This window comes from Macrobrachium nipponense, chromosome 36 (genome assembly GCF_015104395.2).
Source record: "Macrobrachium nipponense isolate FS-2020 chromosome 36, ASM1510439v2, whole genome shotgun sequence".
In the NCBI taxonomy this organism is placed as follows: domain Eukaryota; kingdom Metazoa; phylum Arthropoda; class Malacostraca; order Decapoda; family Palaemonidae; genus Macrobrachium; species Macrobrachium nipponense.
Window position 1 is genome coordinate 58,837,636 of NC_087220.1, and position 22,623 is coordinate 58,860,258.

At 42.2% G+C, this 22,623-nt stretch overlaps 1 protein-coding gene across 4 annotated transcripts in view; it reads right to left on the reverse strand.

The window, feature by feature from the left end:
- Window positions 1–263: 263 nt before the first annotated feature.
- LOC135203733 (band 7 protein AGAP004871-like) overlaps window positions 264–22,623 on the reverse strand; it is an 86,758-nt gene continuing 64,398 nt past the window's right edge. For all 4 annotated transcript variants that reach the window (XM_064233659.1, XM_064233658.1, XM_064233657.1 and 1 more), the window contains exons 8-10: window positions 15,326–15,404; window positions 14,612–14,713; window positions 264–7,859 (exon numbers count right to left, since the gene is read on the reverse strand). In XM_064233659.1, coding sequence (XP_064089729.1) covers window positions 7,767–7,859; window positions 14,612–14,713; window positions 15,326–15,404 — 274 coding nt within the window. In that variant the 3' untranslated portion in view covers window positions 264–7,766. The remainder of the gene's footprint in view (window positions 7,860–14,611; window positions 14,714–15,325; window positions 15,405–22,623) is intronic.

Genomic DNA, 22,623 nt, shown 5'->3' on the forward strand with positions numbered 1-22,623 from the left:
TGAAGTACTGTATGTACAGGATAGGTTCTCAAAACAAAATTTGAACTTAAGGGTGGCGAAGGGGAACCCTCTGAATGGAGTTTTAATTAGCAATCCCATTTGTTTGCATCTTTGAATGATTGTAAGTAGGTTGGTGTCTACGCTTTAAGATGGTAAATGATCATCAAACTGATTTAATTATGAGGTTTCATACAGAAGGGAAATTAACTACGTACTTTCGTTTTGAGAAATCCAGTTATCAGGAAGAAGGAAAACAAGAGGGAGTACATGCTATCTTTTTATTTCCAAACCATTACACTCTTGTGATTTGTTAAACCAATGACTGTGTTACCATCAAGCTTTAATGATATATGACTGCAAAGTTACAACATCAACAGGTTATTTTTTTTCTCTATATAACTCATATTTAGTATGATTATTTTATGTGTGCTTTGATTTGACATGGTGATCACAATAAGATGTTGTGCGATACATTTGTGTGATAGTTTCCTACCATGATCACAGGTGGTTTATTATTATAGTTGTTTTATGTTCACAGTAAACGAGTTACATTTTTAAAAGAGAACCGCGACTTCTGTTAAACACAGGTGGAATGTTTTTCGTTCAGCCGATTCCTTCTCGGTGTTTGTGTTGCGTGCATTGCATATGTACTGCATACACCTTCCATTCTGGCCGGATCTTGTTCACGCGAGTGGTGAGTTGGTCGAGTAACGTGTAAAATGGGAGAATTAAAGCTACTTTCCTACTCATGAGTAGATAAATATGTAGTGTGTATAAATGAATCGGTATGTACAAAACAGGCCACAAATATGTTTTACATATGGAGATATACATTGTTTCATGAATAACTGGAAATTTAGTTTTAAGTGTGAAGTCTTCAAGAATATATTATGAGAAGGATATATTAACCATTGTACTTCTCAGGAAGTGCACAAATGGACTTTTTAGGGGTTATATTGATTAGCTTTTTAGTATTTATATATATATATATTTCTCAGTGCCCTTGACTTGCGGGGGGGGGGAGTTCCGTTTCAGCGCCCTGCGGTAAGTTAATTTTCTGCCTTATTGGTCTTTTTCATTTAACGGCACTTATGGCGCTGTAACTTGATGCCTATTCTTGCCGTTAGCACCATCAATAATGCTTGTTACACCGGAAATTGATGCAGCATCAAGTTACAGCACTAAAATGCCGTTAAGAGCGCTGAAGTAGTACCGTAAGATTGAATTGCCATCAGGTCGAGGACCTGCTTAATATAAATATATATATACAAAATTTATTTATTTATTTGGGCTTCTGTTGACCTAAGCATTGAATACAGTAGTAAAGTAGCTGGCTGACTGTAGTGGGTCACATTTGGGCGAAGAGGAGGGCAGGGATAGCGACCGCATCCCAGAATGCAAGCTGGGAATTAAAAAGGTAATGTTATCTAAGATCACATCAGATTGTATGTAGTATATATATTTACTTCATAATTCATTCTTTTCCTTTATATGCCTGATAGAAAAATGAGTGAATTTTTTGTTTTGTCCTTTCCGTTCATTCATCATATTTAGGAATACAACTGATCGAAAAAGTAATGAAAATTAACGTTGTATTAAAAGGTTCAGTAAAAGTATATCAGATTATCACAATTACTTTCCTGTGGGACATATGATTTCTTCTTGTCTAATTGGCAAGATGTTATTGGTTCCCATCAATGGAACTGACTGACTCTACATTCTCATGCTAAGTTCTGGAAGTTCTTTTTTGATTAACTAATTGATTACTGGAAAAAATATAGAATACACATTAAAATATACATGTACATTTCTAAAAACTAATTCCCAAGGAATTACATTTTCTGATACCCCAGTTGATTGGATATGGATATTGTGTTTTACAAGAAAATAAAGTATGTATGTTTTCACTGTTACACTAGTTTGACACAAGCAAATGGTTGTACCGTATATTTCGGCGTATAAGTCGACCCTTTAGCCCCAAAAAATCATGCCAAAATTAGGGGGTCGACTTATCTATCGGTAACAAAAAGTGAATCTTTATTATTTTGGCATATCGGTACAGGAATCCAGGCTTTAGAGTTGGCTAATAATAATGACAGCCTTGTTGAGGTAACTATGTATGTAAATACCAGTATTAAAAACATTTCACACTGTAATACGGCAATAATAATACATTAGAACATCCATTACCTTAAATTAAATGAAAGTAACTTGAAGAAACCCCAATCGCACAGCAAGTGTAATCATTGCGTAGCCATTTGTAGTACAGTAATTGAGAAGGATGCGTTCACTCTGACAGTTTTGTATTTACCGGGGTGTTGTTCAAAAACATTTGTGGTATGAAATCTTTATTTATCACTTTAAATAAAATAAAAAAATTTGTATTTAATAGTAAATATGTATTTAAAATCCTTCAAAATGACTTGAGTCATCGTCACTTGAATTAAACAATGCATCAAACAAATTATAATTCACGGTTTCATGTGCCTGTTTATGCCATAGAAGAACCAATGGTCAAGGAATATTCCAACACAATAATAGAATACCGGCACGTCGTTTTAACAACCCAATCAAAACATTAACTTGAGTGGCAGTTTGTACATACATATATACGTAGGCTCTTATGCAGCGTTAGTTAGCGCTTTGTTTGTTTACATTACACTCGAGAAACGTATCTTTCGTTTCGTCATTTCTAATCATATTTGCTGGTATTCATCTTTTATATATTACACAGATTTGTTAATATACCGATTATATTACCTGTATTTCTTATGGTAAGTAGAGCAACATATGTACCGTAATAACATTCAGGTTAGTTTATATGATACGTTTTACCCTGCTGCTTATTTTGAGCGTACTGTTGGCCTCACATTTTATAGGTCGACTAATATACCCGATATTAGTTAAAATCATAAAAATTTACTCAGAATTGGGGGGTCGACTTATCTTCCGGTCGACTTATACGCCGAAATATACGGTATGTGCAAAACATTCACATTTTATATTTTTGTCCTCCAGATCAGGAACAGAAGCTATAAGTGTATTATTGATGAAGATTATGGCCAAGAGTTGGAACTAAAAATATGATTAATGTAAGAATATTAACAAGAATGTTACAAAGTTGCTTATCCATTTAGCACAAACAATTGTAAGTACTAAGGAAGGTATGGAATGTGTTTAACCACGTTTAACTTCCAAACAATGGGAAAACTTGAAGAAATTGTGGCACCATGCTATATCGAACTTAACCAATTTATAAAGCAACAATTTTACTGTAGCGATGTCACAGTTGCTGTTTAATTTTTTAACGTTTACTGTCACCAAACCCACAGTACATTCCATTACCTGCCTCACATTACAAGAGCCAGTGTATAGTTGGTCTAATAGCTGTATTGTGGCAAGAATTATGTTGTGCAATTCAAAGACCACAACTTTTAGCAGCCTTTTTTAGAGTATCAGCAGTAAATATCCCTTGGTTGTTTACATAACCACTAGTGGAAATACAGTAGTTACTATATCACTCAGAAGTCACTCGTCATGGATCCCTGTCTTTCGTGAAATCATTTTGACACCACAGACACGGTGGAAATGTTTTTGGGGCAAGAGATGGATAAAGATATCACACAGTATTTAGGTATTGGTCATTTTTAGTGGCTTATTGAGATGAAACAGCTTTTGAGTTGTTAACAGAAGCACATGTTTTACATAAGTGTTCACTTGCCATTGATTCAAATAGTCATCACTTAATTAATATTGACAATCACCATTATTTGTGGATGTTAACATTTATGATAATCCATATATTCTTCAAAATAAGCTTTTTCTCACTCAACAAATGACTGGACTTCTTTTTTTTCCTCTGTCCTCAGTAAATTTTCCAGCAGATGGAAAAAAATGTTTGAGACCAGTCGTTGATGCTGTATGCAGAGCTTAACCTGAATGCTTTATAAAAATATATGGGTTTACAGCATGTTCATAGATTCCTCCTGTACAAATTGTGCAACTGTGGGACAACAGATTTCATTTTGAGTTTAAAAACTGTAAATATTAAACATTTTATTTGTGAAAATGAGGTATTAAATGTGCAGAAAAACATATGCCCATGAAGTGTTCCTGACTGAATATTTTTATCTCTCAGGGTATTATAAGTCTTTGTGAATTTCCTGAAACAAACACAACTAAAACAACATGACATTTACAGTGATGTGAATGAACTGCCTGAAAGTTAGTTTTGCATTCAACTATAACATTGAAAAATGTCATAGGGATTTGTTTCTTTAGAAAGGAATTGCCTAACTAAGTATCTCTACAGATAACTGCAGTTCAAATACACTTCTTTGCAATGGTATTTATCAAGAACATAAGTACGTAATTAACATTTCCCCTGTCGTATTTGAAGGGCCCAGTTAGAAGCACTGATATATTTTTAAATAACTCAATCATTCCTTATATAGAAATAAAAACTGCCTTTGATATGGGAAATGTCGTGAAAGGAAATTCATGTTCTCTCGGGCAAAAATGTGCCTGCTAACTATTGGCTGCACTAAGCTGCCATTTCCTCACATTGCTTCGAATTCCCCAGAGTATCTTTTTCAAGCCTATTTTTTGTAATAACAACAGTGACATCAACAACAACAAGAACAACAACAACAATAGAAATAAATAGAAATAATAGCACTAATAATTACGCTTTGATATACGTACTCATTGAGTGATAATGATAACCAATGATAGCAGTAATAATTGTTAATAATAATAATAACAATATCAAAAATGAATAATCTTGTTATCCAGCAGGAATACTGGATGGACATAATAAGAAAATCGGTCAACGCTGAGTGAATTTCATTCTGAAAAAGCTTGTCGTGAGATGAAACGCTTCTCTGTGACTTTTGGACTGTGCACAAAAGCATTTGCAGATTTCACATGTGCAGAGAGTCAGGGAACTCGGTACAAATAGCATGTGTTTGTGTATATATCTACGTGTATATACCGTGTACGTACTAAGAGGCCTTGAATGAGGCGTTTGATGCTAAGTAAAAATTTTTTGAGAGATAATCTGGAAATTTTGTCTCTGCACACAGATTCTATGTCAATATTTTCCTACTGTAGCTGATAATGAAAAATGAAGGTGCCATTGCTGGCTAATTGTGTCAAAGGATCGTTCAGTTGTTCACATTTTTTGAGATTAAAAAACCAGTTTCTTGCATCACCGCTTCTACCAGTGAAGCAACTGTTCATTGGCTTCTAGGGGACTGAATTTGTATGTCGCACATTCATCCATGTTTTGCTGTTGTAATGCTCCATGTTTGTTTGTAAAAGATTCTTCTGTTTATTTAAAATCTAAACTTTATACAGTGGAATTGTTATAGCAATCCCTCAGTATTTGGATTGCCACTATCCGACGCTCGACATTATATTATCCGACACTAGAAAAGAGATGAAAGAAAATCAGCTGGTGATTAAACTCTTAAAAATTATGTACAGATATACTCTAGTAAATGCTAGGGTCAATAAAATAAATATATTTATATATATATTTTTTATAACTCTGCATCAGGTGGGGTAGAAGGTTGGTGGGGCAGTGTGCAAATGGAAACGGACATATATTATTATTATTATTATTATTATTTTTCTCCTTAGACCACAATAACAGTGAAGGTATAACACCTACGATTCTCTACCTTCGTTGGTCATTGTTGATGAATTGTATAATGGTAATGGTAATCATATTGAAGTGATTAGTCAGGAGCTGTGTGTGTGTGGCAGTCAGGCATAATAACAGTGAAAGCTTTGAAGAAAAAAATCTTTTTAAAATCTTGTTTTTTTTGGGATAACATTTTACCCACAACTCTCCAGACTTTGGTGAAGTAAATGATGGTGGGAGGCTGATAAAGATAGGTGATGATGATAATGGATCAAATTCTTCACCACACAATCTGTAACTGCATCGATCGTAATGGGTCACTGACCATGACAACACACTCGGCTGTTCCTTAACATATAATTAGTTTGAGTACTCTTCGCTCCAATATGGAACTTTGCAAGTACTGTATGTACAATAGTTACAATGAAGGCAGAAAAACAAAAACTGAAACACTGGAGAGCCAATAACACATATTTCAAATGAAGTTGATGAAATAATAACATTAAACTGTGTGGAATCTGGTATTTAACAATAATAGAAAGGATAATAAATATTAATAATTTTTAAAACAAACAAACTTCCCTCACATAAATGTAGCAGGGTGCAGTTGTGGAGGAGACATACATAAACAATGATTTCTAATTCCTTAATATTAAACCAGCCTATTCCTATAATGTGTCTGTTTACGATTGTTGCAATTCTTGAAATAAATTGAGCAACACAAGTCCTCCTAGCAAGTGATCAGTTTGTGAATGGGTCGTTTCTTGATTTAGCCCAAATTAATATTTCATCTAACGTCATATGACAATGAAAACTGCAGTTTTTATAGAAGTACATTAATTATGTTTGCACAGTATCTCTAAGCGATAATAATGGGAGCACACTGTTTCACAGAAGTTACCGGCTGAAGGGCACTGAATTCTTTTAACTTGGGTTGAATTCATAGATTCGTTCAAAGTGATCTTTCCTTTGGGCTGTGGTACCTATGTATGAGAAACTGCAAATGAAAAGAAGAACATTTTGAATATGAACATGAACAAATAGCTTGGAAACAATTGACAGTAATCTAAATGAAACAGTAATCTAGGCAAGAGTTCTTTGAAAATATTTCCATATCAATGGAACTATGCAAGAATGCTTCAGTGGCTTTGATCATCCTTGGTTCCTGATGTCATTTCGTCACCTGATAGACATTTTTCACGAAGCGATATTGAAAAGGAAGATCAGTGTTAGTTTTGTCATCCCTCTTCGGACTCCAGTCCCTGCAAATGAACACGAAGCAGCTTTGTACTCTTCTTGGTAAAGTTCAGCTAATAATTGCTCTACAACTGCTCACGGTGAAACCATAGGGAGGAAAATCATGTGACCCTTTGTGTGAATGATTGCAGAAGCAACGATAGTACAAAAACACACTGATTACACAGTTGATGTCCATCGTGTAGGTCGAACTTCTGCTTGCAAAGTTAACAATTTATTTTAAGTCCTATGCGAATAAGAACACTAGTTGCTTACAAACTAAATCTCTAAAAATGTCACTGACTCGATGCAGTATTTGTCATTGCAAAGAAACTTATCAACATGGCTGTTTCTAATTCTATGTAATAAAAATTGAATTCAGCCTAGAACTACAGTTAGAGATAACATGGCCTTAGAATAATGATGAAACAATTGATGGAAAATAAGCATAATCCTTGGTCAGTGTCCCATTCATGCAGCTCAAAAGAAAGGAACAGAAAAATTATCGACTTGCTCCATAACTGGCCAGATGAACGTAATTCCCAACAGCTTCCTTTCTTCAAGAGCTTCTTCTTCTTCTAAAAGTATGTCATCCACACATGATATATAATACATAAGTAATGTTTTTTTTTCTTTTCAGCTAATTGGGCAAACAAACACTCCTACGAATCCAACGACACTTCTACTAAAGATAATCATCACATGGTACATTTCTTTTTTTTTTGAAATTTCATTTAAAGACCTAACTATCTCGCTAATGTATAGGCAACAATCTATGAGCTGTATTTATATATATCAGATGTATAAAAATCTTGTTTTATTTTTATTTTTTGTTTCAGAAACAGGCAAACAGAGAACACTTGATCCAGGTCTGAGTTTTTGGTCACTCTTTATTTACAAAGAAATGCCGTAGAAAGTCGATAGGCAGAGGGAAGATGATTGTGGAGTTTTTCTCCGCTGAGATTGTGTTTAAGGTCTGCAAGGAAAGAACAGGTTATCAGTACATTTTCTTAATTAGGAACTATTGCCATTTAGCTTTTGAAAAGGAAAGCATTCTGCACTGATATAAAAAAATGGCAATGGGTCTGTTCAGTACTAACTGTGTAAATGTAGAAGACTTTTTGTTACATTTAAAAGGCCTAAAATAAAGTAAAAACACATTGCTCTCTAAATATGAAAAGATGTAAAGTGTAAACCAAATTTCGGAGATGCATGATGTAAAGTTTTGTTCATGCAACTTACCTGACAGATATATATATAGCTGTATTCTCCGAAGTCCGACAGAATTTCAAAACTCGCGGCACACGCATTGGGCGGCCAGGTGGTAGTACCCATTCCTGCCGCTGGGAGGCGGATAACAGGAACCATTCCCATTTTCTATTCATATTTTTTCTGTCGCCGGTCGGTAAACAACTGTTTACAGACCTCCGCCTTGGATTTTTTGGATTGACTCGTTCTAAGTATCTGGATTGACTTTTGGTTATTGATTCTGGATTGTTGGATTGGCATACGCGATAGTGGACTGTTTTTTGATTTTGGATTGGCTTTTCTGTGAACGTGATGTCTGGATCAAGTTCAGTGAGTTTCAGAGTGTGTGTGAAGAGTGATTGCAAGGTGAGGCTACCTAAATCATCGGTAGATCCCCACACAGTATGTATGGGGTGTAGGGGGCATGTTTGTTTGTTGGATGATCGGTGCAATGAATGCGAAGGTTTGACCGATGATGGATGGAAAGTGTATGATTCTTATCGGCGTAAATTGGAATGCGATAGGATCAGGAGGGCTTCCTCCAAGAGCGGTTCTTTGAAAGGTAAGGGAAGTAACATTTCACCTGTATTAACACCAGTAGAATTTGCTTCACCTAATCCTGTGTTGTTGCCTGCGGGCCCTGATTCTGTGTCTGGAGAAGGTAATGCCCTTTCTCTGGTTCTAGAGTCGTTACGCACTCTAGAATCCAAAGTGTTGGCCTTGGAAACCGGCTCAATTAAAGTGTGTGATCGTGCCCCTAGTGTTGTGGAGGGGGCGTCAGATCGGCCCCATAATGCCTCTAGGCCTAGACCTCTATCGGACTCCCAGGACTCAGGGAGTGGGTATGTCGAAAGCCGCAAGAGGGTTACGGGGGCTCCCCACCGATCTGGCGTCCCTTCGGCAGGACCTGTTGTTAGTTCCAAGGCTGCCAAGGAGTGTGCACAGGCTCGCATCCTTAAGGACTGTTTTTCGTCCTCCGAGGCGCCCTCCCCGCGCAAGGGGTGGAGCGCTCGGAGAGACTCGCGTCCTTTGAAAAGGACTTTTCCGAGTGAGGACGCTTCACGTCCTCTCTCACCGTTATTGTTGCGGTCTTCACCTGGTTCGTATGACGCATTTCCTCCGCAGAAGAGAGGTAGGACGTCATCTGAGGACGACGCTGAGAAGCGCTTCTTTCACGCTTCGGAGAGGCAGGTAGCTGTACCTGTGAGAAGGAAGGAGGCGTCCCCTCACCCCTCGTCTTCTCGCAGGTTCAGCCCTTCACCTCCTCTAGTTTCTTCACCAACGAAGAATATTCTTGTGTCTCTTCAAGACTAATTGTCAGCTTTAATGGCTCAGAAGACTCGCCCAGCAGCAGTCGAGCCTAAGCGTAGGAAGGACGTCAGGCTGCCTGTCAAGAGGACGAAGCAGTCCCCTTCTCCGTCTCCTCGTTCGTCTCTGTCTCCGCTTGCTTCTCCGTCGGAGCTTCCTCGATCTCGTTCTACTTGTAGGAAGTCTCGTGGACAGGACGCTTTTCTTCCCTCTCGACGTCCTGATCAACCCGCGCGTCAGGACGCCTTTGAGGACGCTCGGCAGGACGCCTTGGAGGACGCTTTTGAGGACGCTCGGCAGGACGCTTTTGAGGACGCTCGGCAGGACGCTTTTGAGGACGCTCGTCGGGACGTTTTGCTAGACGCTTTGCCTTTTGAGAAGGCTTTCGAGAGCGCCCAGAAGGACGCTTTGAAAGCGAAAGCTAGACGCTTTAGCGGGAAGCGTAAGGACGCTTCTCTAGAGCGAGTTAGAGTAGCCTCTCTTGACGCTCAGCGCTGTCAAGACGCTCTTCGTTCTTCAAGCACTAAGGATCGACAGAAGGTCGGTCGCATTGAAGAAGCTGCTACACCTAAACTCGAAAGTCTTTGTTGAAGGCTAGACCCGTTGGGTGGGCGCACGCCCTCTCCAGAGGAGCAGTCTCCTTTGCCTCTTAGGGAGGAAGGAGAGCTTAGTAGTCCGGCGGACTCAGTTGAGGAGGAGCAGCCTTCGGTTTCGTCTGTGTCGGATTATAAAGTGCTGGTACGACTGCTACGCTCGTGTTTTGGAGACAAGTTCCAGCCTGCAGCTCCCAAGTCTCCACCCTCTCAGTTTTCGTCATCTAAGTCTTGCAAGGTCCCGGAGTTTGTGGAAATGAAAACTTCGTTGTCCACCAAGAGGGCTTTTAAGAAGTTGCAAGATTGGATGGAACGTCGGAAGGATCAGGGCAAGTCGACTTTCGCCCTTCCTCCTTCAAGACTCAGTGGGAAAGGTGGAATCTGGTATGAGACCAAAGGAGAAGTAGGAGTTAAGATCCCGTCGTCTTCCCAAGGGGACTTTGCTAGTCTGGAAGATTTCATGGACGCCTACGGAGATTGATCATCACATGAAAGGACTGTTAAGGACTCTCGAAGTCTTTAACTTTCTAGACTGGTTGCTTGGGAGTCCCTGGATCTTCAATCTAGGGAGTCCTGACTCGTTAAGTCTGGGGGAGCTGTCCAATGTGTTATCCTGCATGGACAAGGCCGTCAGGGATGGTTCGGAAGAGTTAGTGTCTCACTTCGGCACTGCTTTTCTTAAGAAGAGAGCGCTGTTCTGCAACTTTACGGCTAGATCTGTTTCTACAACACAGAAAGCGGAGCTTCTCTTTGCGCCTCTTTCGAACCATCTCTTCCCCCAGACTATGGTAAAGGACCTGGCAGTGAGCCTACAGGAGAAGGCTACCCAGGACCTCCTGGCCCAGTCTTCAAGACGTCCCGCAGTCCCTACTACGTCTTCTTTCGGACGACCACCTAGGAAGGTTAAACCCTTTCGTGGGGCTCCTCCCTCGAGAGCTGCTCCTCGAGGGAGAGGTCTTTCAAGAGGAAGAGCTTCTTTCAAGCCAAAATCCTCTAAATGAAAATCAAGTCCTTCAGATGCCTGTCGGAGCCAGGCTGAAGTTCTTTGCGGGGGCGTGGAGAGAGAGAGATACAGATGCTTGGTCCCTCAAGATAGTGGAACAGGTCTTAGACCTGGGGTCACCAGGATATTACAACAGGCTTTTCCTGGTACCAAAGCAGTCGTCGGGGTGGCGTCCAGTCTTGGACGTGAGCAGGCTGAATCTTTTCATAGAAAAGAAAAAATTCAAGATGGAAACGCCTCAGTCGGTTCTAGGAGCCTTGAGACCGGGCGACTGGATGGTGTCCTTGGACCTACAGGACGCATACTTTCACGTTCCAATCCACCCTCTTTCAAGAAAGTTTCTGAGGTTTGTGTTAAAAGACAAAGTTTGGCAATTCCGAGCCCTTTGTTTCGGCTTAAGCACGGCTCCGATGGTATTTACCATGCTCATGAAGAACGTAGCGAGATGGTTACATTCTGCAGGGATAAGAGTATCCCTGTATCTCGACGATTGGCTTGTCAGAGCATCGTCAGAAGAGAGGTGTCTGAAGGACCTTCACTTCACGTTAGCCTTGGCGAGGTCCCTGGGACTTCTGGTCAACCTCGAAAAGTCGCATCTGACCCCAACACAGTCCATCGTATATCTGGGGATTCAGATGGATTCAGTGGCTTTTCGTGCGTTTCCGTTCCAGGAACGACAGCTGCAAGGCTTAGAGAGAGTTTCGGCCTTCCTGGGGAAGGAAACTTGCTCGGCGAGGGAGTGGATGAGTCTGCTGGGGACCATTTCCTCGCTGGAAAAGTTTGTTTCCCTGGGAAGACTACACCTCAGGCCTCTCCAGTTTTTCCTGGCAGAAGAATGGAGAGTCAAAGAGGATCTGGATGCGACCTTTATGATCACCGAATCGGTGAAAAACCGTCAAAGATGGTGGTTAGATCCTCGGAAGTTTCGAGAGGGTTTGTCCCTAAAGCTTCTGAGCCCCGACCTAGTGTTGTTTTCCGACGCCTCCGTGTCGGGATGGGGAGCAACACTGGGAGGGGAAGAAGTGTCAGGCGCCTGGAGGGGGGAACAGGTGTCCTGGCACATCAATGTGAAGGAACTAGCGGCGGTTTTTCTGGCGCTACAGTTCTTCCAGCGAAAGGTTGCAGAAAAAGTTGTCCAAGTCAACTCGGACAACACCACGGCCCTTGCGTACCTAAAGAATCAGGGAGGTACACATTCCCGTCCTCTATTTTACTTAGCGAGGGAGATTCTGCTGTGGGCAGATGCAAGGCAAATCAGGATCCTGACGAGATTTATCGCAGGAGTCCAGAACGTCAGAGCAGACCTTTTCAGCCGACAGGATCAGATCCTGCCGACGGAATGGACGCTGCACCTATTTGCGACGTCGAGGACGAAGAGGTTGCCTCTTTATTGCTCCCCTGTGTTGGATCCGGGAGCAGTCGCTATAGATGCTCTGCTCTGGGACTGGACGAACCTGGACCTGTATGCCTTCCCGCCATTCAAGATCATGGGGGAAGTCATAAGGCGGCATCGGAGGGGACGAGGTTGACCCTGGTCGCCCCGATGTGGCCCGCGAAGGAATGGTTCACGGAGGTAATGTCCTTCCTCATAGACTTTCCGAGGACGTTGCCCTGGAGGAAAGATCTACTCAGACAGCCCCACTTCGCAAGATATCACCGAAACCTCTCCGCTCTGGGTCTGACTGCGTTCAGACTATCGAAAAGTTGGCCAGAGCGAGAGGTTTTTCTAAAGCAGCTGCGAAAGCGATCGCCAACGCAAGGAGGGCTTCATCGAGAGCTGTTTGCCAGTCGAAGTGGGCTTCCTTCAGGGCATGGTGTAGAAAGGAGGGAATTTCCTCTTCCACTACCTCTGTGAGCCAGATAGCCGATTTCCTGCTATTCCTAAGGAATGTGCAGAAGCTGGCAGTCCCGACCATCAAGGGATATAAAATTATGCTGTCAGCAGTCTTCCGACACAGAGGCCTAGACCTTACTGACAACAGAGATCTTCACGATCTCTTGAGATCGTTTGAGACAACCAAGATACCTCAGGCGAGGCCTCCTTCTTGGAACTTAGATTTAGTTCTTAGACTGTTGATGTCGAGTCCTTTCGAGCCTCTCCATGCAGCGTCTCTTAGGAACTTGACGAAGAAGGCTCTTTTCCTAACTGCTCTGGCGACGGCGAAGAGAGTTAGCGAAATTCAAGCCATTAGTAAACAGGTGGGCTTCAAAGGTGACAATGCTGTCTGCTCTTTGAGTCCCACTTTCTTAGCGAAAAATGAAAACCCGTCTAACCCTTGGCCCAGGAGCTTCGAAATTAAGGGTATGACAAGCCTTGTGGGCCAAGAACCTGAGAGAGCCCTGTGCCCTGTCAGGGCTCTAAAGTTTTATGTTCGCAAGACAAAGGAGGTACGAGGTCCCTCAGATAATCTGTGGTGTTCGGTAAAAAGACCCGATATACCATTATCCAAGAATGCTTTGGCTTTCTTTCTGAGAGACGTGATAAAAGAGGCTCATTCGTCTTACCAGAAGACCGATTTGAGCCTCTTGCGAGTGAAAGCTCACGAGGTCAGAGCTGTAGCAACCTCGCTTGCCTTCCAAAGGAACATGTCGATCAAGGACATCCTTGACGCCACCTTTTGGAGGAGCAATTCAGTATTTCGCCTCACACTACTTAAGAGATGTGAGAACGATATCGAGGACTGTTTTTTCTCTTGGGCCATACGTTTCTGCAGACACAGTCTTGGGGGCTGAAGGTAGCTCTCTCCCTATCCCTTAGTTAGGTTTAGGTTAGTTTTTAGTTGTTGTGTTTTTTGGTTGTGGTGAGTCTTGTGTGAAGACCTCCCATCTCTTAGTTTAGTGTTCAGGGGGTCTTGGATAGTTGGTCAGGTGGTGGTCAGTTGCTTCGTTGCCCTCATATGTATGGCTCGATGGTCTTGTCACGTTGAGGTCACGTCCCCGTTGACAGAGCATCCAGAGCGCACCAGCACTACAGGTCTCCACCTGGCTGGCAACTCTGATTAAGCACAAGCAGGCTTAAGTGACAGTAATCACAGAGTCTACTTTGCTAACAGGTGAGGAACCAAGGTGTACATCATCTACTTAATTTAAGTTTCCTACAAAATCCATATTCTGTCTTCTTCCCACCATCCGAAGGTGGGATTCAGCTATATATATATCTGTCAGTAAGTTTGCATGAACAAAATGTTATTGTTATAATACAATTAAGTTTGTTCATACTTACCTGGCAGATATATATAATTAAGTGCCCACCCTCCTCCCCTCAGGAGACAGTGGCACTGAGAAAATATGAATAGAAAATGGGAATGGTTCCTGTTATCCGCCTCCCAGCGGCGGGAATGGGTACTACCACCTGGCCGCCCACTGCGTGTGCAGCGAGTTTTGAAATTCTGTCGGACTTCGGAGAATACAGCTATATATATATCTGCCAGGTAAGTATGAACAAACTTAATTGTATTATAACAATAACATATTTAAAAGTTAACGAGATAGAAGATAACTAACATCTTCAATTAGGCAACGATATGGAAGGAATTGCTTGCGACTTTTGACTTTTGAAACAAAGATGGTACTTACCTGTAAGTATCGAAGCTGGAGGGCTGCCGGAGAGAGGGAAATAACATCAGCAGCTTCCTTTAAGGCCCGAGAGGCTTTTTGTTCACCTTCAGCAGCGATTACCTGTAGAAAGGTAGTCAGACTTAAAATACATTCCTCACTGGATATTGTTACAAATGAACGATCCGACTTACATTAATTCTTTGGCCGTAATGGCCTTTATAATTGCTGTGGTAAATAATAATTTAGCTGATTAACTCACACTCCATATAACATCTTCTAAAATGAGCTAGGAGCTTGTTTTTATTTTTGTGAATACTTTACTTGGTATATATTGTCAAATTGTTTCAATATCGGCATTTGTTTTTAGTTTGTTTCAAATTTATGGATGGATGACAAGAGGGCAATGTAATAGCTAGTGTTTATTGTAAAAGAAGAGGTTGTGAATGGCTGTTGCTTTGTGATGTTGCAGGTTTGATGGTTAAGACTGGTGAGTAAAACTGAAGGCATTTGTAAGAGGAGGAGGAAAAGTTGGAAAATAGTATGTTCCATCAGGGACAGAGAAACATAAGTTGATAGTGTCTGTTGTTCAGGAGTTTTGCCATTGCTTAAGGTTCTTTGCAGCATCCCTTTGGCCCCTAGCTGCAACCCCTTTTATTAATTTCAAATTATGAAGGACTGATGTGATGCTTCTGTGTTTTTGTGCATATATTGGTTTGCTCGCTTTGTTCTTACCTTGGCTCTGGCTTCCCTAGCAGCCTCAGCCTCAGCTGCCATGGCTCGCTGCAGCTGGACTGGCAGCCGGACGTCTTTTCTGTGGAAGGTATTTGCCCGTGGTAAAGACAGTTTGCGTATAATGGCAGCAAACAGAAAACCAGTTACATATATAGACAAACGAATAGATAAACATTAATAAATTTGTACTGTATAGATAATTAGGTTGAAAATTCAAAAGTACCGCCTTAATTTAGCAGACCTCAGCTAAGCAGACCTCTTTAGTACTTATCAGCTATCATATTATGATTACTGTTTCATATGCTGCCATTTTGGATGTGACTCATTTTTTATATACAGTGTCTCTTAAATTGAATGTTAAGTTGCAAAGTATAGAGGTTAGTTTAAGCCAAGAACCATTTAGAATTGCTTTTAACTGTAAGATATCTTTAAAAATATTCAAGTGCAGGCTATAGCATGTATGAGGTCTTGGTTTCCTAACATACTTGTTTGTACTTATCAAAAAGGCGAGACTCCCAAATTATCTGTTAAATTGAGGTGTTACTAGAATTTTGCTCTCACCATTGTATGGTACCTTAAATGTGCTGTAGCATCGTATAAAGCTGATGCAAGTTAAACAAATGACTGCACAGTTTCCATACTGTAATGATCAAATTATAAGGACTCTACATTGTTTAATATAATTTTGCCTGATATCAAAGAAAAATAATTCATAAGAGGGTTTTTTACATTTTTCTAAACTAAATTTTACCTGATATGAAAAATAGATAATTTTGATAAGGACTCTATACATTACCTGAAAGAAATTTTTTACATGATATCAAGGGGAAATATTTTTATAAGAATTATTTATATTATCTATAATAAAATGTACCTGATATGAAAGAAAAATAATTCATTTTGAGCACCAGCTTCCTTCTCTATTTAACCAAAAAAGGGATTTTGACGTAGGAAAAATCTATTTCTGGGCGAGGAAGCCGTGTCGCCCAGTGAAATGTGTCCTCTTTAGCACTATTTCTAGTAAAATATTGCTATGATACCAGAAAACTGCTAAATTGGACATGTCAGAAGTCTCTGACTCGCTCACCTAAATAAAAGGTGTCGGTATAGAACTGGGGCGAGTGTTAAACACTACAACAGTAACCCCTCCAATTAGCCTTTTCCTCATCAAAAGACCCTGAAAACGGGGAGCCGACCTATAGGTCACACCCAGCTACCCTGTTGAAGGGACTGCGGCGTCATACTTATTGATAGCAAAGAAGCTTGGTGCACAGCAAGGGGGGGGGGGGAAAAGGAAAAGAGGGGGGAGTTTTCACTGGGCGACACGGCTTCCTCGCCCAGAAATAGATTTTTCCTACGTCAAAAATCCTTTTCTGGGCTCAGCCGTGTCGCTCCGTGAAATTGTACCAGAGAAACCACCAAGCTATACTATCCTGAAAGGAAAAATCATATTAATGAAATCAAAGAAATAATAAAATAGTTTAGAATTGGAAAAAATACAATTTATTTACAAAATATAACTATATACCAAAACATGTGCAACATTTGCAACAAGTCACATACATAATAAAATAATTACAGATAATTTGTATGTACGTAAAAACTATAAATACACGATTATACACTTATTCTAATAGCTAAGGCATTTGCTGAGGGTAGGTAAAATGCTAATGAGGCTGGCATAATTGAAAAGATTCATATGACACAAGGACGGTACTATAATGATGAAGCAGTGGGAGACACTGGCCTCCCTGCAGCTATTGCATGAATATTTAAGATCCTCTAAAAGACTTAAGGTAGTGCTTTTTGAAAACCAAGGGTGACTTCCAACCAGTATACTTCTTCAGATCATCAAAGTCCATATATTTGAAGAAGTTACGAGAATTGCTATTGCCCGATGTCATGCACCTTGGGGAATGACCCTGGGCTGGCTTTCTTGATAAAATATAAAATCTGCTGCCTAATGCCTTTTAGAGATAGTGTACCACCATCTTTTCTAATGAAAAGGGGGCCTTCGGAATAGTAGACGTCCTAGATAAATAGTCCTTAAGAGTTTTAACAGGACATAACGATGGATCCTGCGGAAGCGGGAACAATCTTCCATGGAGACCACCTCATCAAGGGATCTTCATCTTAGCTAGAAATTGCTTATTTGGCGAAAGCAACACGTCCCCCGAGGAAAGGAACTCAATATGCGCTTCATCTCTAGATAAAGATGACAGCTCTGATATTCTGGCACCTGAAGCTAGACTCAATAAGAACAGAGTTTTACGCAAAATGGTTTGGTAATCACATTTGAAGTTGTCTGTTTCCGAGGCTAACCTAAGAACATCATTAAGAAACCATGACACTGACGACGGTCTGTGAACGGGCCGTAGACGTGCACATGCCCTTGGGATAGAGTGAAATAAGACTCGGTTAGATTGATACCAAACCCGAGAAGAAAAATCTTTTTCAGAGCTGACTTAGTGGTTGTAATTGTTGCAGCTGCCAAGCCTTGTTCAAACAAAGACCTGAAGAAGGTTATGGCCACGTTCAATGTCATTACTTTGATATTTGATTCTCTGAGGAACGAAGACAATTTCTTAACTGCTGAGTCATACTGGCGAAGCGTAGACTCTCTCTTGTCTGACTCCAAGAACAACATGTTCTGTGGATCAATGTCGCCTACTCTCTTACCTGCAAACTTCATGAAATCCATAAAGTTAGGGTTTTTGTGTGAAGACCTGAGGAATCGAACACAGTCCTCGTTTGAACTTGTTGCGATAGTCTCAAGTCCGGGAGAGGGTGAGGGCGAAGACCTAGTTCCAGGAGAAGGGGAAACCAGTTGCTCTTGGGCCAGTGAGGGGCTATGAGAGCCACCATGGCCTTCGAAGGATCTCAACTTGTGCAGCACCTTCAGGAGAAGGTTCACTGGAGGGAATAAATAGATTTTCGACCACTGGTTCCAATCTATGCTCAGGCGTCCGTAGCGTATGCCAGAGGGTCCAGATTGGGGGCTATATAACAAGGCAGCTTGTGGTTTGCCTCTGTGGCAAACAGATCTACTCCTAGACCTGGTACTCTTTGGCAAACCCTCTCGAAGGATTCTTGGTCCAATGACCATTCTGATTCCAGAGGGGACCGACCGAGACAGGGCGTCTGCCACTACATTGTGGACTCCTGCCAGGTGAGTAGCGACAGATGCCAAGTGTTCTTGGCTGCTAGAGAAAAGATTGCTATCATCACGTGGTTCACATGACTTGACTTTGAACCACCTCTGTTATACAGTGTACTACTACTGCACTGTCGAGGACCAACCTGATATGAGTCTTCTTTGGAGGACGGAGCTTTTTTAAAGTCAGAAACACTGCCATAGCTTCTAGAATGTTGATGTGAAGTGTTTGGAAGTGAGGTGACCAAGTTCCCTGAACCTTCTCGTGCTGTGAATAACCTCCCCAACCTGTCAGCGATGCGTCCGTATGCACCACTAGGACGGGGGAGGAAACTGCAACGGTAAACTCCTTGGCTAGGTTGGCGGCCTTTGTCCATGGGCGCAGGCGTTTTCTGAGAATCAGAGGTATCCGGGCAAACTTGTCCCGACACTTGGCATTTGCCTTCGAACGCCAAACTCGATTGATGTCCTTGAGCTTGGCTTTCAACAGAACGTCCGTGACTGAGGCAAAACTGGAGCGAGCCTAGGATCCTCTCCTGATTCCTTCTCGAAGTCTCTTTGCACTTTAAGAATTGTCTTGTTGCCTTGGCAATCTCCTTTCTCTTTCCTGCTGGAATGGAAATGAGTGTGAGAATCCAAGTCCCAATGAATCCCTAGCCACTGGAACTTGGACTCCGGAGTCAACCGGGACTTGGTCCTGTTGATCTTGAACCCTAAATATTCCAGGAAAGACATGACCTTTAGTCCACGTGGCTTTCATACATTTGCCTTTGTCCATCTCCCAGATTAGCCAATCGTCTAGGTACGCCACCACCAATATACCCTGGGATCTTAGCTCCTGCACCACTGTCTCCGCCAGTTTCGTGAAAACCCTTGGTGCTATATTCAGCCCGAAGGCATTACTTTGAAGGAGTAGGCTTCTTTCCCTAGTTTGAAGCCGAGGAATGGTCGGAAGTGCGAGCTATCGGGACATGATAGTAGGCGTCTGTAAGATCTATAGAGGTGGTGACGGCCCCACGGGGAAGTAAGGTCCGCACCTGAGAGATGGTCAGCATTTTGAACTTGTCGCAACGAATGTAACAAGTTTAGACGGGACAAGTCTAAGATCACCCTTCTTTTGTCGGTCCCTTTCTTTGGGACGCTGAATAGACCCGACCCTGAAATTTCAGTTCTTCGTCTTGGAGATTGCTCCCTTCTGGAGAAGGTCCTTGGAGTAATCCATCAATTCCTGCGTTTGTTCCTGATAGAAGGTGATGGGTGGAGGAGGACCTTTGATCCAACTCCAGCCTAGGCCTCTGGATACTATGCTTTTTGCCCAACTGCTGACCCCCACAATGACGAAAGAGGTACAGCCTGCCTCCTACCTGAGAACTTCATTGAGATGATGAAGGCCGGGATCCCTCTGCCTGACCTTGCACCTCTAGTTCGCCCTTGGGCTCTGGCTCCTCCTCCGCGCTGGCGAAAGGATCCTCTAGCCCTGCCACCCCGCCCCCCTAGCAACTCTGGTAAAGGGTGAAATGCCCGACTCACTCATAGACCGGGTTAAAAGCGGGCGACACTGAATACTGTGAGGAGGCCTGTTTGGTTTAGACGGCGGCGAAAGGAAGACAAATTGATGCTGTTGCTGAGGCTGGAGCTTAGAAGTCGAAGGCTGGGATACCTGTTGAATTGAACAGATTGACTTTTTTTTGTAGCACAGGATGCTGTTGCGGGACTTGGAAAGGTAGGAACTTCCTTTGCCTCTTCTTAGCCCTAAAACTGGAGGAAGAAGACTCTTGATTTCCTTTTGAAAGGGATTCCCCAACGCAACTGATGCTTTGGTTAAGACGTGATGCCTCACTCTGAACCTCGGATACTGCTAGAAGCTGGGAAGAGATCTGCACCCCAGATTGAGGAAGCTAGAAGCTTGTTGGGGTTGGTTCGTGCCTTATCGTCGCCTCAGACAGAACATGCTTCCTGCAATTTCTCCTAGCAATCGCAAAGTTGTACAAGTCACATTGCATGCTTAAAAGTAAGGACTTCGCAATGACCTTAAACAGCAGCTCCTGAGCGTACTCCCGAGCCGCCGTCTCTGTCATCATAGGGCTGTTAAGAGACCTTGCGAGACGTGTCTTAGCGTCAAATTCGGCTTGGATCAATGCGTCTGACAGCCTAGGAAGGCGTTCACTAAACAAGGTGATTGCACAATCTGGCTTCAGCTTGCCTACCGAGAACGTAGCTGGCAAATCCTCCCAACAAACTCCTCCCTACCTGGGAGTAGTAAAGATGTGGGATCTGTCTCCCTAAGCTGGGGCATGGGCTCTTCTCGAGTCACTGCCTGGAGTGTTAGTTCTGCTACCTTGATTTGTAATAAAAGTAGGGGTTTGCCGACATCAGTTGTAAACATGGTGAAGGACTTTTAAAAGCTGTATTCTAGTATTTGAGCAGTCCCACTCTTCTAGGCTCCGTACCCATGTTTGCTGAGCCTGATCTCTAGAAAGGATAACAGTCTTCCGGGGTTGGGGACCTTATCCTCTCTAACCAGAGCTGCCTCCGTAAGCCTAACATAGCCGATAAATGGAGGCTGTAAACCTTCGGGGAAAAACTCGAAATCCTCGAGCCTACGTGTGCCGCAACCTTCTATAGTCAACATCCCATTGACAAACGGAGCGAAGTTAGCCACCCTCCAGGGATTACCCGGGTGGAGGGAGGGAGCGTGGACCCGTCAGGCATGTTCTGAGCTTGCATCAAGCTACTAGAAGGGGCCGAAACACTGCCGACTCCTGTCTGAGACCTGCAATCAGGGAGTCCTGAGCACCTAACCTGCTAAACACTTCTTCAAACCTTGCTGCAACTGAGCTGAGTAAACTACCAAGGCCACTGACCTGATTAGAATATTTGTGTTGAACTGGTCTTGGTCAACGGAAGGAGAATCATCCTGTCCCTCTTGCGGTACCTTATGAGGTATCCGGAGTCCCTAGAAGTTAATGGAATGGGGGTACTGGTAGGGCAATAGGAAGAATTCCCTCCTTGAGACCTTGGGATTGAAGGTTTGGAAAGTGACTTTATTTTAGTTTTAATATGTGTATGAAGCTCTGGTGACTGCCCAGTCCTTGCATTGTCTCTGATCTGCCTTTCAAGCAAGGTTTTACCCGCCAGGTTTTTTCTTTAGTTTAGGAATCACAGAGAAGGAGTGCAACCTGGGAGGGGGCAAACCTCCTGTGAAACCCATGAAGGAATTGGAAGTAGAAGGAGAGGAAGAATCAGAGTCACTCAAGGAAAGATCCCGGTGACTAACTAAGCTAGCCTCATTAACACTGTTACCTGTACCCGTGCCTAGTGTAACGGGTCAAAATCCTCAACCACTTCAAGTGAGACTTCCTCTAGTCCAAGGTCCGGCAATTCCGCCTCTTGCTGTTCAATAACTTGAGTCTTGTATTGATTTGATAATTGGTGCCGCTACTTTTGGATCGACGTATCCGGCAGATTTTCCGGCTGGGAAGAGCAAAGTCGCCATATCTCGGGACAGAATATACGGCTTAGCCTTCCCTACGTTCCGTCCAAACCCTCCAACCCAGATCTTGAGGGCGGAGAGTGCAGCATCCTTAATAGACTGCTCAGCCTGTAATGCAGGAATGTGTCAATACCAAGTAAATTCCTTGAACATTATTCTATAATTATTGATTAAACATGTAATTTAATTTAAACAAATTTTAATTGATCATATTTTATCTCATTTCAATTTTTTTTTTTTTTTTTTTTTTTTATATAATAAACATAGAATCAGCAGTGCGGCAACTTACCGAAGAGGTAGCCTGATGTACCAAGTCGTAGCAGGCAAAACAGTTTTCATGATGCCAGACCACGGAATCAGGAAGCAGCACTGCACAGGGGCGGGTGGGGGGGGTTCCCCGTACAACGTCATGGCCGCACGGATCTTGCAGAGCAGCACTACAGCCGGCAACCAGACACTGAGAGGCCTGTAAGTGCAATAATATATAAGAACAATTGCACACACTTAATAGGATAATGAAGTATATTTCTTTTTTTTTTTTTTTTTTTTTTGTGCCGGAGCATTCCGGGCTATAAAGAAAAGAAAGGGTATAAATATATTCATATGTTAACGTCCCCGGAGACTGTGTAAGGAAAAAAAAACCATCCGGAG